Below are 15,145 nucleotides of genomic sequence, written 5' to 3' on the forward strand. Positions count from 1 at the left end.
AAATTGGGATGAATGTTCATTGTTGCACAACCCCTCTGCAAACAAATCAGGATGTATGTGCAATAAAGACCACTGCACATACTTTGTTCAAACAAATGCTGAATGCTGAATAAATGGGTTAGCTGGAGGAGCCTCTCATTTTTAATGCTGGGGTATATTGCTACTGCTTCATTTCATCTTTGACTTTCCTTTTTTTTTGTTCCAATACATTTGTTTTATTGTAGATTTGCTTTACTACAAGTGTTTGAAAAGCGAGGTATACAAAGCTTTAACATGAAACTAATCTAAAGCTATTGGTTCATTTCTAAAGGAGAGATACTCGGGTTCAGACTTCTGAGAGCTACATTCTTGGCTTAGGTTTTGTTTCTGATGCATGAAGAGGAAAATTAACTCTGTACATGCTCAGGAGGCTTCGGGTATCCTGAACTCTGATCAAACATTTGTTGCAGATATGTAGATATAGGTATTTTATTGTATTGTGAGAACTTTAATAAAAAATTCTGGAACTCTGATCAAACACTGAACTCTGTCATGCTGGACTGAGTCCCAGCTCAGATTCAGCCCAGCTTCCAGCAGTCCCCACCCACCTCAAAGTCAGCAGAGAGATTGACCAAAGAGTGATACATCTGAATGGCAATTAAAAGGAAAACACTGATGCAACACATTTGTAACTCACTCTCCTCGAAATTTCAGTTAGGTAGAACATTTGTGTTCTTTTAAAGTTTTAAAGTTTAGAACCTTTCTGTGCAATTCGTAATTGGTTAACAGTGGAAACAGTTTAATGTGTATCACAAAATGGGGCCGGTGATCCTTAATAACTTGGGATTGCTCTCTAGCCTTGGAAATGAATGAACTCTGTCCATTCAAAGCTAGCACAAACAAGAAGTTACAGTGGTACCTCGGGTTACATACGCTTCAGGTTACAGACTCCACTAACCCAGAAATAGTGCTTCAGGTTAAGAACTTTGCTTCAGGATAAGAACAGAAATCGTGCTCCGGCGGCGCGGCAGCAGCAGGAGGCCCCATTAGCTAAAGTGGTGCTTCAGGTTAAGAACAGTTTCAGGTTAAGTACAGACCTCCGTAATGAATTAAGTACTTAACCCGAGGTACCACTGTATAGCAACATTTTGGCAAGACTCTGGGGGTTCCCCTATCTTCATGGGGCTGTCACCCACCCCTGCATTTCCCCCATAATGATAATGGCCTGAAGAACTTGGGTGCTCAGAGAATATAGCCAAGGTGTTTGAGCTGATCTTAAATATCGCAATAGGGAGGGATTTGCTAAATCTTCATGAATGTAGAGAGTAGGAATATAGGGAGCTAGCTTTTTAGCTACCTTGCACTTCCCTCTACTCTTGGGAGAAAAACACCTGACAGGATTATACCATATACAGTATATTTTTGTTTTGTTGTCTGTGGGCGTTTCCAGGCTCTTGCTATCTTTTGACGAAATTCAATTACATACCGGCAAATTCAGCTTGTGCAATTCAAGATAATTTGGTGCTTTTGTGCAACAAACCTGCTCCCGCCCGCAACCTGCTCCAGACTTTTTGCAATAAGAAAAGTGACAGAGAAATGCAAAGGAAAATGTGGGACAACATTTGCTCGAAGCAGCATCATAAAACCTCCCAGGAAACATAGGAGCCAACTCCTGGGGGCCGAGGGCCCTTTGCTTCCCCCTAAAATATTTGAGGGGGCCTGCCCCCCTATAGTTGATGATTGCCATTAAAATTGTGTGTGTGCTCCATGTCTTATGATCAATTATGTGGGGCAGGGCTTACTCCCCAATATTTTATCTAAGTTGGCACCTCTGCCAGGAAACAAATCAGAATGAATAGTGAACAAACAGCTGACACCTAAAACTTTGTGAAACAGATGATGGATTTTTCGGCGCTAGCCAACCTGATGGGAAGAGCGCGACCAGAAGGAGGAAGAGTATCAAGAGGAATGGAAGAAATTCAAAGATTATTTAATTAAATATGTTAAGATAACTTAAAGAGAATTACTTGCGAGTACCAAATTGGCCTAGGATTTAAATATGTGACGTTGTAGAATACCATGGATAAAAGTTAAAATGAAAAGAAAGAAAGATGTTAATTAGACTAAGTAAATTTTATGTGAAACTAGTTTTGGAAAACTGCTACAATGATTTCTATGGAAACTCAGCTAGGGGGATTCGAGGAAGTCACTTAACAATGTTAACAAAAGCAGAATTTTTACAGTTAGGATATATGTTTGTTTGTTTGCTTGCTTGTTTTTTGATGTTTTCTTTTGATGTTTGTTGATATATTTGTTTCAAATTTGGAAAACCAATTAAAAAATTTGGGGGGGGGGAAACAAAAAAAACTTTGTGAAGCAAATCAGGACGCATGCTCAATAAACAGACTGTCTGGGACACACCTGCCCTGATCCCCCCCCAGAGCCCCTACCAAGGAAAAATCGAAGGGAATTGGGGCAGCCAGCATAACTTTACTGCTTCCCTTACCAACCCTCCCTTGCCCCCCCGAGTCCTCCGAGAGAAAAGAGCGGGAAAGCGGCTCAGAGTTGGCCCTGCGCTGGCGTGACCCCTCTGACCACCCGCGAAATTTTACCTCCAGCGAAGGATCTTCCGAGCGGATGGTCGATGCAGCCGTGCCCTTTCTTCCATCAGGGTCTTTTTGTCGTCTGTCTGTGTTGATCTGCTTTTTCAATAGGCCTCTGGGAGGTTGGCGTTGCATTCAGAACAAGCTTCTCTTCGCCTCCCCGGCGGTTTATTTTTGTCTCTGTGAAGGCTCCTGCCCTCTGTCAGTTTATTTTGCAGCCGTAACTTCCTGCAAAGAAAGCCCTTCCCACTTGGCCTTACAAACTGCCTCTCTCGCAGCTGGCAGAGCTTCCAAAAGGGGGGGAAAAAACACAAAACCAGGGAGGGGAAGATTGAGCAGAGAAGGCGAGCGAGATAGGCGCTGGATTACCACAGAGTGCATTGGTGTGCGTTTTCTGGCACAGGCAGGACGGCTTGCTTCCTGCCCCACTGGATTTGCTTCAGATGCAGCCGCCTCTATGCAGAATTGCGTAAACGTGGAGATGTCCACTCCTGTGACTCTGCTTCTCCTTTGCTGGAAACAAGCACCTGTGGGATTTCTGCCTGTCCTAAACCTTCTCGAGATGTGCAAGACATGCTGCTGGGGTCTGGGAAGCCATTGGCAACCCTCTTCTTATTTCCTGGGTGTTACATGAAGGTTCAGCTGCAAAACCTGTTTGCAAATAACCCTGGAATGCTAGAAGCAATGCTAAACAAGAGTGGCCTTCTGAGCATGGGCAGAGTGCTTTTTGCCCTGAATATGGAGGTTCTGTTCTCTGCACGCTAATACTAAATGGCTGTTGCTCAGTCTGAGTAGCCACCTCTGTCTAGTACAGCTAGAGAGAAGAGTAGAGGCCTTGGGAAAATGGAAAGAACAACACGGCAGATTTTAATTTCAGTTGCATTTGTGGAGGGGGGTGGGAATGGTGATTGAAACAGGAACATAGAAAACTACCTTCTCCCCAGCCAGATCCTAATAATAATAATAATAATAATAATAATAATTTATTATTTATAGCCTGCCTATCTGGCTGGGTTTCCCCAACCACTCTGGGCAGCTTCCAACAAAACACTAAAATACAATAACCTATTAAACATTAAAAGCTTCCCTAAACAGGGCTGCCTTCAGATGTCTTCTAAAAGTTTGGTAGTTATTTTTCTCTTTGACATCTGGTGGGAGGGCGTTCCACAGGGTGGGCGCCACTACCGAGAAGGTCCTCTGCCTGGTTCCCTGTAACTTGGCTTCTCGCAGCGATGGAACCGCCAGAAGGCCCTCGGCGCTGGACCTCAGTGTCCGGGCAGAACGATGGTGGTGGAGACGCTCCTTCAGGTATACTGGACCGAGGTCAGCACCAACACTTTGAATTGTGCTCGGAAACGTACTGGGAGCCAATGTAGGTCTTTCAAGACCAGTGTTATGTGGTCTTGGCGGCCGACCCCAGTCACCACTCTAGCTGCCGCATTCTGGATTAGTTGTAGTTTCCGGGTCACCATCAAAGGTAGCCCCACGTAGAGCACATTGCAGTAGTCCTAGCAAGAGATAACTAGAGCATGCACCACTCTGGCGAGACAGTCTGCGGGCAGGTAGGGTCTCAGCCTGTGGACCAGATGGAGCTGATAAACAGCTGCCCTGGACACAGAATTGACCTGCACCTCTGGACAGCTGTGAGTCCAGAATAACTTGGGTCCATCCAGCTCAGTATTGTCCACGCTGACTGGCAGCAGCTCTCCAGGGCTGCAACCAGGGAAATCTCTCCCAACCCTATCTGGAGATGTCGGAGATCAAGCCTGAGCCCTTCTGCATACAAGTCAGATATTCAATCCACTGAGCTACATCTCTTCCTAAGAAATCAGAATGTCAGGTCCACGTGTCACGGGAAGCCGAGCAGAACGGTGGCTTCCTGGCATGTTTTAACCACCCGCACAAAAAGGAAGTTCAGGGAGAATGTGGCATTGCTCTGCTCGATCAGGAACCCTTGCCTGCTGCGATGTGCAAATGCCACCAGTCTAATCGGCAGCGTTTACCCCTTGATGTGGCTCAGCACATCGGTTTCAGCTCAGCATCCCTCACCACCCACCCATGTGCCTGGCCGGAATTTGCAACACTGGTTTAAGCTGCAGCACCACTCCCTGTGAAACCAGAAATGATGGCGTTCCAGCCCTTCTGGTTTGGCCTCTTAGTCAAGCCGCCTTCATCAGCAGCTAAGGGTGGTGTTGGCTGCTGGCAGGAAGGGAGTCATTCCAGGTGCTCAGGCTGCCTCCCGAATCCGTGGCAGTGAAAAGCGTCTCGTCTCTCATCCCCCAAGGAAATGCAGGGCATCAAATGAGTTCATCCTTTCTTTGCCTAATATAAAATGGATGCAATTTGATGGGAGTATGCAACCTGAACTAACCTCTGTAGCTGCTTCAATAAATTGAGCTTGGACCCATTTCTTACACATGGAGGTTTCTGAATGCCAGGTGATGGAAACTGCAGGTGCCCTCAGGTCCTGCTTCTGGGTTTTCCACATGCATCTGGTTGGCCACTGTAAGAACAGGATTCTAGGTGAGACGGGCCACTGGCATGATCCAGCAGGCTCTTCTCATGTCCTTACCTAAATTCATTGAGATTGAATGGTCAATGGGAGAATTATATATTTAGTCAGCCTCATGTTTCAGTACTGCATTCCTTTAGAACTGTTGGATAGACTTGGATGGGAGAATTGCACCTGACTGGGCGTACTTTAAAAAGGTAAAGGTAAAGGTACCCCTGCCCGTACGGGCCAGTCTTGACAGACTCTGGGGTTGTGCGCCCATCTCACTTAAGAGGCCAGGGGCCAGCGCTGTCCGGAGACACTTCCGGGTCACATGGCCAGCGTGACATCGCTGCTCTGGCGAGCCAGAGCTGCACACGGAAACGCCGTTTACCTTCCCGCTGGTAAGCGGTCCCTATTTATCTACTTGCACCCGGGGGTGCTTTCGAACTGCTAGGTTGGCAGGCGCTGGGACCGAACGACGGGAGCGCACCCCGCCGCAGGGATTCGAACTGCCGACCTTTCGATCGGCAAGCCCTAGGCACTGAGGCTTTTACCCACAGCGCCACCTGCGTCCCTGGGCATACTTTACTTCCTCCATTAATACAATATTTGATAGGCAGGTGTCTGGGAACATATGCAACTTTTTGAGCAAGTTTAAACAAGATTGAGAACTCTCAAAGCCAAGTCTGGTGTAGTGGCGGAGTATTGGACTAAGACCAGGGAGTAAAGGTAAAGGGGACCCCTGACCATTAGGTCCAGTCATGGCCGACTCAGGGGTTGCAGCGCTCATCTCGCTTTACTGGCCGAGGGAGCCGGCGTACAACTTCCGGGTCATGTGGCCAGCGTGACTAAGCCGCTTCTGGTGAACCAGAGCAGTGCACGGAAACGCCGTTTACCTTCCCGCCGGAGTGGTACTTATTTATCTACTTGCACTTTGATGTGCTTTCGAACTGCTAGGTTGGCAGGAGCAGGGACCGAGCAACGGGAGCTCACCCCGTCGCGGGGATTCGAACCACTGACCTGATGTGAGAATAAAATGGGGAGGGAGGAAAACCATATTTGCCACCTTAAGCTCTGTGGAGGAAAGGTGGGATATAAAGCAAACAAATAAACCAGTCTCTCTTCACTTTATTTCATGAAAAATCAATGCATTCTAGATATTAACAAGTACAATCATTTTTTTTTCCTGCGATGTGAACTGGAGGATTTTTTTTTTTTAATTTAAGGTACAGTCTTTGCGAAATAGAATGTTTGTATACACTTTGTACCTTTATTGTGTATTTTAATATTGTTTAGAAACGGGGAAAACAGCCTACTTACTACGACCAACATCAAAAGGTGTGTTTGTATGTCTGTTGACCTGATAATGTAAATATCGCCAAGGTGTGCCCTTTGATGACTCATTGCATCCAGGTTCAACGTTTTTCCTGGGATGTGACTAATTGTAATCCAGCATCTCATCTGTGCTTTTTGGTTTGACTCAGTTCTGCAATTTCAGAATAATAAAAATCCCTCTGTATTATGTCTCTCACTGCCCATCTCACTTTCCTCATGGCTTTGTGTCACTATGGTGATTTTGTAGTACTTTGTTGTACTACATTTTTGTGAAAAAATGTTCAACAAAAACTTTTTAAAAAACAACAACACCCAAATTATCATCTAGGGATAGGTATGATATGTATTTTCAGATAAACATTCTAACTGAAGGGCCATAACAATCTGAGGTTTTCAAATATATTTACAGTGGTACCTTGGTTCCCAAATGCCTTGGTACTCAAACAACTTGGAACCCAAACACTGTAAGCCTGGAAGTAAGTGTTCCAGTTTGCGAACTTTTTTCGGAAGCTGAATGTGCTCCGTTTTGAGAGTTACGCTTCCGATTTGAGTGTCACACTTCCGTTTTGAGTGTTATGCTGAGGTCTGTCTGTCTTAGCTATTTATTTTGCATTTTTGCTTTTGCAGCTCTTTTTGTTTTGTATTTGTGTCTGTGTGGAACCCAGTTCAGCTACTGATTGATTGATTGATTGTGTGACTGCAGTACATTGTTTATTGCTTTCATTTTATGGATCAATGGTCTCGTCTGATAGTAAAATTCATGTTAAACTGCTGTTTTATGGGTTGTTTTTAAAAGTCTGGAATGGACAGATCCATTTTGCATTACTTTCCCCTAAGAAAACATGCCTGGGTTTTGGAATTCTTTGGTTTTGGAAGGGACTTCAGGAATGGATTAAGTTTGAGAACCAAGGTACCACTGAATATATTTTTGCCCGCAGGAGTGTAGGAAGCTGCCTTATACTGAGTCAGACCACTGGCCCATCAAGTTCAGTATTCTTGACACTGACTGGCAGCCGCTCTCCTCATCTACATTCTCTCTGCCAGTCGCCCAACACCATGAAGCAGTGTTGGGTCTTGGACCAAGGGGAGGGAATCTTATTGAGAAGTGACTAAGAAGAGTTTTCCAGCTTTTCCAGTTTCCTGGGCCTGCATGAATGACTGAACAGGGCAGAAATACATCATTCCTCCCTCCTTTCATAAATAAGGTTCTTATGCATATCTCCACTACCACATAAACACCCATGGTTCTCTTCTGCTTTAAAATAAAAATCATAAGAATGTAAGGAAAGCAGTAATTAAAGCCTGCCCGTCCCCTAATGGGGACAGCATCAGACTAATGAAAGGAAATTAAGTGACAATTATTCACTAAATTGTGCCCCCCCAGTCCCTAGTTTCTCTTAGTCCTTTAAAGCCACAGTATGCTTTAAGCTTTCTCCCTTATTGTGTTTTCACCTGCCATTTTATTATTTCTGATTCTTATTGATCAGCTTGTTACATTGTCATGATGAACTGCCATTAGAACTTTTATTCGGAAGGTTACAAAGTACAAATTTAAGAGGATGGTCTTAAACAGGAAGTAGTAAAAGGGTGGGCAGAAGCTACAAAAAGGAAGCTTTTACTCAAAGGCACAGTAGCTCTTGGAACCTCAATAGTATCTTGCCTCTGCACATGACACAGGATTGCTTAAGAGGCTGCTTGAAATGCATATCTTTAGAATCCACCTTGTTTCTGTATTGGAAATTGTTTTCAATGTTGTATTTTATTTGTTGAAGGACAAGTAAGTAAGGACAATGTTGTATTTTATTTGTTGAGTGAAGGACAAGTAAAGTTCCTCTCTGCTCCCCATGAAATGCCACAGAAATTGGGATGCCAAAACCGTGCGTCATTCTAGGAACACGGAAGCAGACCTTCTTCTACCCTCATGTAGTTTTCACAGATCTTCCAGAAACGAGAGAGAACATTACCGTATAAATATAGGTTTTATTAATGTGTGAAATCCAACTGGAGGTCTCCACATGTACACTTGAAACAAACAAGTCATGTCAGCAACTCTTGCAGGCCTCCCTGGCCCTATATTTAAGACTCAGCTTTGGAGATCTGGAGTTCCCTATCTGTTTGCTTTAGTGGCCTTTCAGCTGGCTCCCCACCTTGTGTGAACGTGGAGAGTTCTTGGTGCTGAGAGAGACTGGCTTTTCCTCCCAGTGTGGTAGTTTCCTCAAGACAGACACAGTGGCAAGGGAGGGATGCTTAAGAGTCCTTCAACTGAACTCAGCAACCTTCCATGAACTAGGCTCAAAATGGAAACCAGCAAAAACCCCCGGCACTTTTTGGAAGTGGCTGAGCAATACTAAGAGGGCCGTTGTGTCAAAGCCAATGTTACCCACACTTTCCACTGCTTTGCCCCGGAACTTTTCCTTATCGCAGAAAGGGGGAAGCCGGTTTGTTGCGTAAGACCTCCCAGTCTTTGCCAGCATGTGACAAATCCCACTGGAAAATAGAAACAGTCTAGATGTTCCCTTACTCAGGAATAAGACCCATTGAACGCAGCAGGACTCAATTCTGAGTCAACATGCCTAAGGTATTGTGCTGTTTTTGAATCTTTTAATCATAAGTGGTGGGTGTTTTCAGTTTAGGCGTAAGCTCCTTGAGTTCCCTTAATTATTATTTTTTAATGGCAGAAATCTCTTGCAGTCAAGGTCCAGTGGATCCTTAAGTTGCAGGGCTTTTTTTTCCAGCCGGAACTTGCCAGAATTCAGTCCTGGCCCCTCTCAAGCGGGAGTCATTGCCATTCTAAGGGAACAAGAGGAGGTGTTTATGGTGACTTCCGGCACCACTTTTTCAAGAAAAGCAGCACTGTTAAGTTGTTTTGCTTTAGTACCATCAAAGCTGTAATGTCAAAGTCCCATACAGTATTCCACCCGCAAAAAAACACCATCACACTGAGAGGACAGACAAGAAGGGAAAGCAAGGAAGGGAACCACGCATTCCCCCGCCCCAGATTTCCATGGTTAAGAAAAGGATACTGTGAAGCTCACAGCGATCAAAATATCTAGGAAGACACACACACCCCTTCCAAGGCTTGTAGCAGAATTGTTCCAAGTCTATGCAGGATGGAGAACAAAATCCCTTTTAAAAAATTATTGCCTGACTTCGGAGGAGGGAGGAATGAGTGAGCCACTTGGCCTCCTTCCCCTCTTGCATCTCATCTTCCATCCTCAGTCTCATAGCACCAACGGGTTCAATTGCAAATCTGCTTTCTTCTGAAAGTGTGTGCGCTTTAAACTGCATCGCCATGCAGGGACTGCCTTTTGCATTTATTCGCCTGCTGTTTGGGTAGGGGAGGGTTGCAGTGCAAGGGAAGCTTTTTGTAAAGGCTGTCCCCATTTCAGAACTTCTTCCGGTAGCCACAGGCCTTCAGAAGCCAAATATCTTTTGCCGCCTGAGGCAAAGGACAAGATGACACACCCACCCCTACTCTTCACAATTCCATGTATGAAAACTGACCAGAACAACAGCTGGGTTTTTCTTCCACACTGGCAATGAGACAGTGGCCTTCACTGAAACCGAAAGCCACAGGCCGGTTTAGGGGGCACATACCAGGTCTCATGGTATACACAGCACCTGCTGCCCAAAATGGCTGTCTCGCTCTGCCTAATGGTAGGACCAGCCCTTCTGCAGGCAGCCTGAGGGCAGGTCTCCAATAAACCATAGATTCCCCAAACAATTCTCTCAGAACATGGGCACAAGACACGCTTAACAGAGTACTGCTAAAAGGTAAAGGTCCCCTAGATGGTTAAGTCCAGTCAAAGGCTAGTATGGGGTTGTGGCGCTCATCTCACTTTCAAGCCGAGGGAGCTGGCGTTTGTCCACAGACAGCTTTCCGGGTCCTGTGGCCAGCATGGCTAAACCGCTTCTGGTGCAACGGATCACCATGATGGAAACCAGAGCCATTTACCTTCTCGCCACAGCAGTACCTATTTATCTACTTGCACTGGTGTGCTTTCGAACTGCTAGGTTGGCAGGAGCTGGGACAAAGCAACAGGAGCTCACCCTGTCGCGAGGATTCAAACTGCTAACCTTCTGATCGGCAATTCCAAGAGGCTCAGTGGTTTAGACCACAGCGCCACCCACATCCCTATTGCTATCCCATAGCACCTTTTAACCACAACTTTTGGATACATTCAGAGCTGGCCAAGGGCCAAGGACAAGATGGTGTCCCTCCTGTTCCACGAACATAAACTGATTAGACTGGCAGTTAAATCTCACTACAACACTGGCAATGGGATTGTATCCTCCGTTGCACCTGAGGGCAGCAGGCTAGCTTACAGGGGTCATGGTTGGTCAAGTGGCACATACACAGCTCTGATCTCCAACAGGGGGATGGACAAGGGGGTGGCTGAAGAGGCACAATGGGGTTCTGTCACTGCCACCCTCCAGCATTTGCTGCTGGAGGCAATTGTCCTACTTTGCCTAATGGCAGGGCTGGCTCTAGGTACAATACATTTCCACTCATTGTCTGTGTACTGTCTTTGGCTCCTGTCCCAGCAGCAATATTTATAAAAGGACATACACTTAATGAAAGAGGAAGTTAAAGGGCAGGCTTTCCCCCTATCCATGCATTCATAAGGTTTGTCTTTCTGGATTAGACCAGGTCTCTAGCACTGGCTGGGAATGCAGGTTTGAAACTGGAAGGGGTATTTTTTCTGGATTTGCTCACGGAGAGCACAACATTGCACATAGCGCAAAGTTAAAGTCACCTAGCGATATCCTTGCTCCGCTGGCTAAGTGCCGGCAGAACATTGTTGCGCAGCAGAATGCTTAAGCAGGACGCTAGCAACTTTCTCGCACAACAGATTGTGCCATCTGTTGTGCAACGGGTTTCTGCTAGGGCAACTGTTGCGCTGGATTCCTCCGTTGTGCAACATTAAAACTCCCTGGTTGGATAGTGCAAAGAGCCTTTGCACCAGTAGACAGAGAACGCTGGATACAGCCCTCAGTTTCAAGATCTGTAAAATAGGAATAATAGTGGCATGCTATTAAAATAATCAGTGAGATGGGGAAATGATGCTCACCATCTCAGCGTTTGGGTGAGAGGGTGGGCTGTAAGTCTCTGTTAAAAATGGAAAGCTGTATCTCTGCCGATGCAGTGGGCAGCTTAGTTCCTGAAAGGCAGTGCTTGGGACCCCACATGATTGCATTAAAGTGCTGCAGCAGATTGCAAAACATCCACCCTAGCTGCCTGCTTTTTTGTTGTTTTTTGTTTAAAAAGAAAGAATCCCCTCCAAAATCTGCTTTACAGATAGAATTTATTCATTTCTAGCAGCTGGAAGTGCAAAGAGATAGGGCTGCACAAGATCAGGATGAAAACCACTGTGATTTCTACCTGCTCTTTCATCACTAGGGACAGAGAAGAAATCCGAGTTGGTCCACATTTTAAGGGAAACCTATCTAATTCATACTTCTGGAAACAATTTGTGAATCGAAACACAGCTGCCCTTTGAAATTTACACTTCTCTGAATTTTGCAAAGTAGTTCTCTAACCAAATAATGTATGCAAAATAATAATAATAATAATAATAATAATAATAATAATAATAATAACCCACCCAGCATACATTGGAGGGAAGTGTGCATTGATATGCATGTACAGTATTTGTGAAAATAACAAATGCATTACAGTTCAGAAATTGTCTTGCAAAATGTGTGCATGATTAGGAGAAATGTGTACTAAAATGCTGATAAATTTTCATGAACACTTTTGAAAACAAAGAAATTCACAAACTGCTGCAGAAATGTGGTGGACTGAACTTGGAAAAAAGAGAAATGGGGAGAAAACAAAATTGAGCCATCTCTTTCTCCCCTTTCCATGAACTGGGCTCTCTTAAAAGGCCTCACAACTAACCACCCTGATCTGGAATAAAACACAGCATTGAGATGCCTTGACATAGACATCCTCACTCTTTGGCTCACGTATCACTACCTTATCTTCCTATATAAATAAAAATGTAAGGCTGTCGTCATGCTGCAGTTTGTATGGCTGCTAATAGGTGGCCGCACCAACTCCAGCGTGATGAATGGCAGGCAGGCGAGCACTGTTAGAAGGTGACCTCCTGTTTAACAGAGGGGAGAGAGGAGCTTCACACACTGATTAAGCAAGTTAGCAGGGTTTGGCGAGTTGAGTGAGCGAGGGCGGCAGCAGCCCCTGGTAACTATACTCAAAGCCAAATACTTTGGTGGCCTTTGTCACAGGGGATACACTTCATGGGAAAGATGAACCAAGCTACCCATAAAAAAGCATAGTAATGGATGTTATTGCTACTACAGATGGCAATGAACTCTGCACCCCTGCCCCTTCCTCTCCCATGAGGAACACAGACAAGGTGGAAGAGCTACAGGTTGGGGCATCCTCTTGACAAGGGACTACCCTCTTCCCAAGTGCAAGAGCTAGTGAAGGAAGAATCGGAGCCCAAAATGGTTCTTCGTCATCCCAGTGGCCCATCGCCACCAAAGGCTCAGAGAAAGGCAAAAGCATCCTTGAGTCTGCCAATTTTTTTGGTAGTGCCTGCTACAGACAAACAACTTCTGCAAATGTAAGATTGCTAGAAAGGTAAACAGGCAGCAGGGACAGAGAGGGAACGGAAAAGAGAGGAAATAACAATTAGGTGATATGCTATTGATTGTCTCAATATTTAAGATTGTATTCCAGCAAAGGAATGGCAAAGAACCTCGGCTGCACCTTGGCATCATCGTGCTATAGGTGGCAATCTAAGGAGGACTGCAAAAGTTCTAGACCAGCACTTTTCCCTCTATAGCTGCATAAAGATTATGGCTTTATCAGTGAGTTGAAAGTGGCATAACAGAGCTATCATTGCTCATGGTGTGTAGTCCTTTATTTACCCCAGTTTTCTCTGGTCAAACAGGCCGTCCGAGTTTATGTTGTGCTTCAGAAAAAAACCCTCTGAAACCTGCTTGACCAAAGACAACAAGGAAACAAGAGAGGAGTGCCCATGCCATGAGCCTTGATGGTTGTATGGCACCAGTATTAATTCTCACTTGTGTCTGTCTCCAGCCTACAAGGGAACCAAAGTTTTTTGGGACCCAATCCTATGCATGCCTACTTAGAAGTAAGACCCAATCAGGTCCAATGGGACACTAAGTAAAATTCTGTGCCAAGTAAAAGCTGGGATTCTGCAACCTGCATACCTGAATGCAAAACTGCTCCATTTGCATATTTGATCTCATGTTGCGGAATTCTTATTCTGTATTGTTTATTCCTCTCTTGACAATCACAGAGACGGTGGAAGAGCTATGCAGGGCACTGACAGCCCTTTCACTCCCCCTTTATAACTGAGGTACATCAAGGGGCTGGATTCTGTAGCTAGCACAACATTCCGTGCTCACACGGAATCACGGCATAAACACAGCCCTGACTACAGTCTCCAGCCCAAGAGAGGCTTCGGGCGTTCTGACACGCTACTAAGAAGTTTAAGCCTCGCCTCACTCTACGAACGAGGCCCTCTAATCCTGCAGAATCCTCTCGGAGCCGGTTGCTCTGATCTCCTGTTCTAGGCCTGCCTGCGACTCTTGCAAAAATTGCTTACGGATTGTAATTTGGTTTTCTTGTAAAGAAAGAAGAAACGGAGATATTGGGATGGGGGAGGAGGAAAATACAAAAAAAAATAATAATCCCCATTGCTACAGTTATGGCAAACATTTAAAGCCTTGTGCGACACACACACATACCCCCCTAGTAGAAGTCTTCCAGTTTCTTAATATTGATACACATGCTACAGTTATGTCCGCAAGCGAGCAAGTCAAAAAACAGCACAAAAATGGCGGCACTACAAAACTGTGCTTTGCAGAGGACATGGTTGCCTGTAGCAAAACCCTCGTTTTGCCCCTCGCCCACCCCACCCCACCCCTGCTTCCCACCCCTCGTCTCCTTTTCCCAACCCCCCTGGGTCCTGCCCAAATTGATTCCAGCATTTCCCCATCCACCTTCCATTTCCCCTCCCGGTGGAGCAGAAACCAGGTTTCTTCCAAGTGCTTTGCTAGGGAAAGGTTTGGGCATCCTAATGAGGGCAGGTTTCCCCTCCAGCTGATATTGCTCTGGGAAGAGAGTTTTGACACATTCCAGAATTTTACCCAAAGAAAAGGGAGAGGGGGGAAGGAAAGACCATTTTGCCAATGAAGAGAATGCCTGGAAATATTAAAACAGTTCCGAGATGTCTCATCAACTCTTCTCGACTGAGGTGACGTCAGCCACCAGCTACCCAACAACATCAACCCTCTCTGAGTCCACGACGCACAGATTTTCCCCGTGTCCTTTGGAAAGTAGGTTCGTGGGGCAGTCAATAGCATCTGCCAAAGGGCATCGGGGATTTTGCCCAAGTCCCCTTTCTATCTTTCGGACTTCACCTTGTACTTCAGGGTGAGGTAAGCCATGAGCCTGAGGATGATGAAAAAAATCCCTAGGACGATGAAGTCAAGGTAGAGCTTAGCTTCCTCCACGTCCAATTCCTGGAGTATCTTTATCGGGTCCTTGAAAGGACAATCGGGCACCTTACATTCCAATTCTTCCCGCTCCAAGGAGTAGATGGTGAGGATCACACCTTCAAAGCCGTACCTGTATGCCAAGATACAAAACGGCGTTGTAAATATAATACCAATGCATATTCAGAGATCCCTGAACTTTTAGGCTACTTCCAAATGAAAGCTAAAAAACCTGGGGTGT

At 45.5% G+C, this 15,145-nt stretch overlaps 2 protein-coding genes across 5 annotated transcripts in view; both read right to left on the bottom strand.

Annotated features, from left to right (window-relative positions):
* The window catches only part of NLRX1 (NLR family member X1), a 307,093-nt gene extending 303,834 nt beyond the window's left edge, over positions 1 to 3,259 (bottom strand). For all 3 annotated transcript variants that reach the window (XR_013833335.1, XR_013833336.1, XM_079954663.1), the window contains exon 1: positions 2,592 to 3,259. The gene's annotated coding sequence lies outside the window, so the exon portion shown is untranslated. The remainder of the gene's footprint in view (positions 1 to 2,591) is intronic.
* An 11,092-nt stretch (positions 3,260 to 14,351) lies between these two features.
* Positions 14,352 to 15,145, bottom strand: part of ABCG4 (ATP binding cassette subfamily G member 4) — a 41,741-nt gene continuing 40,947 nt past the window's right edge. For both annotated transcript variants that reach the window (XM_079954717.1, XM_079954716.1), the window contains exon 15: positions 14,352 to 15,037. In XM_079954717.1, coding sequence (XP_079810843.1) covers positions 14,812 to 15,037 — 226 coding nt within the window. In that variant the 3' untranslated portion in view covers positions 14,352 to 14,811. The remainder of the gene's footprint in view (positions 15,038 to 15,145) is intronic.

This window comes from Podarcis cretensis (genome assembly GCF_951804945.1).
Source record: "Podarcis cretensis genome assembly, chromosome: 15".
Classification (NCBI taxonomy): Eukaryota; Metazoa; Chordata; class Lepidosauria; order Squamata; family Lacertidae; genus Podarcis; species Podarcis cretensis.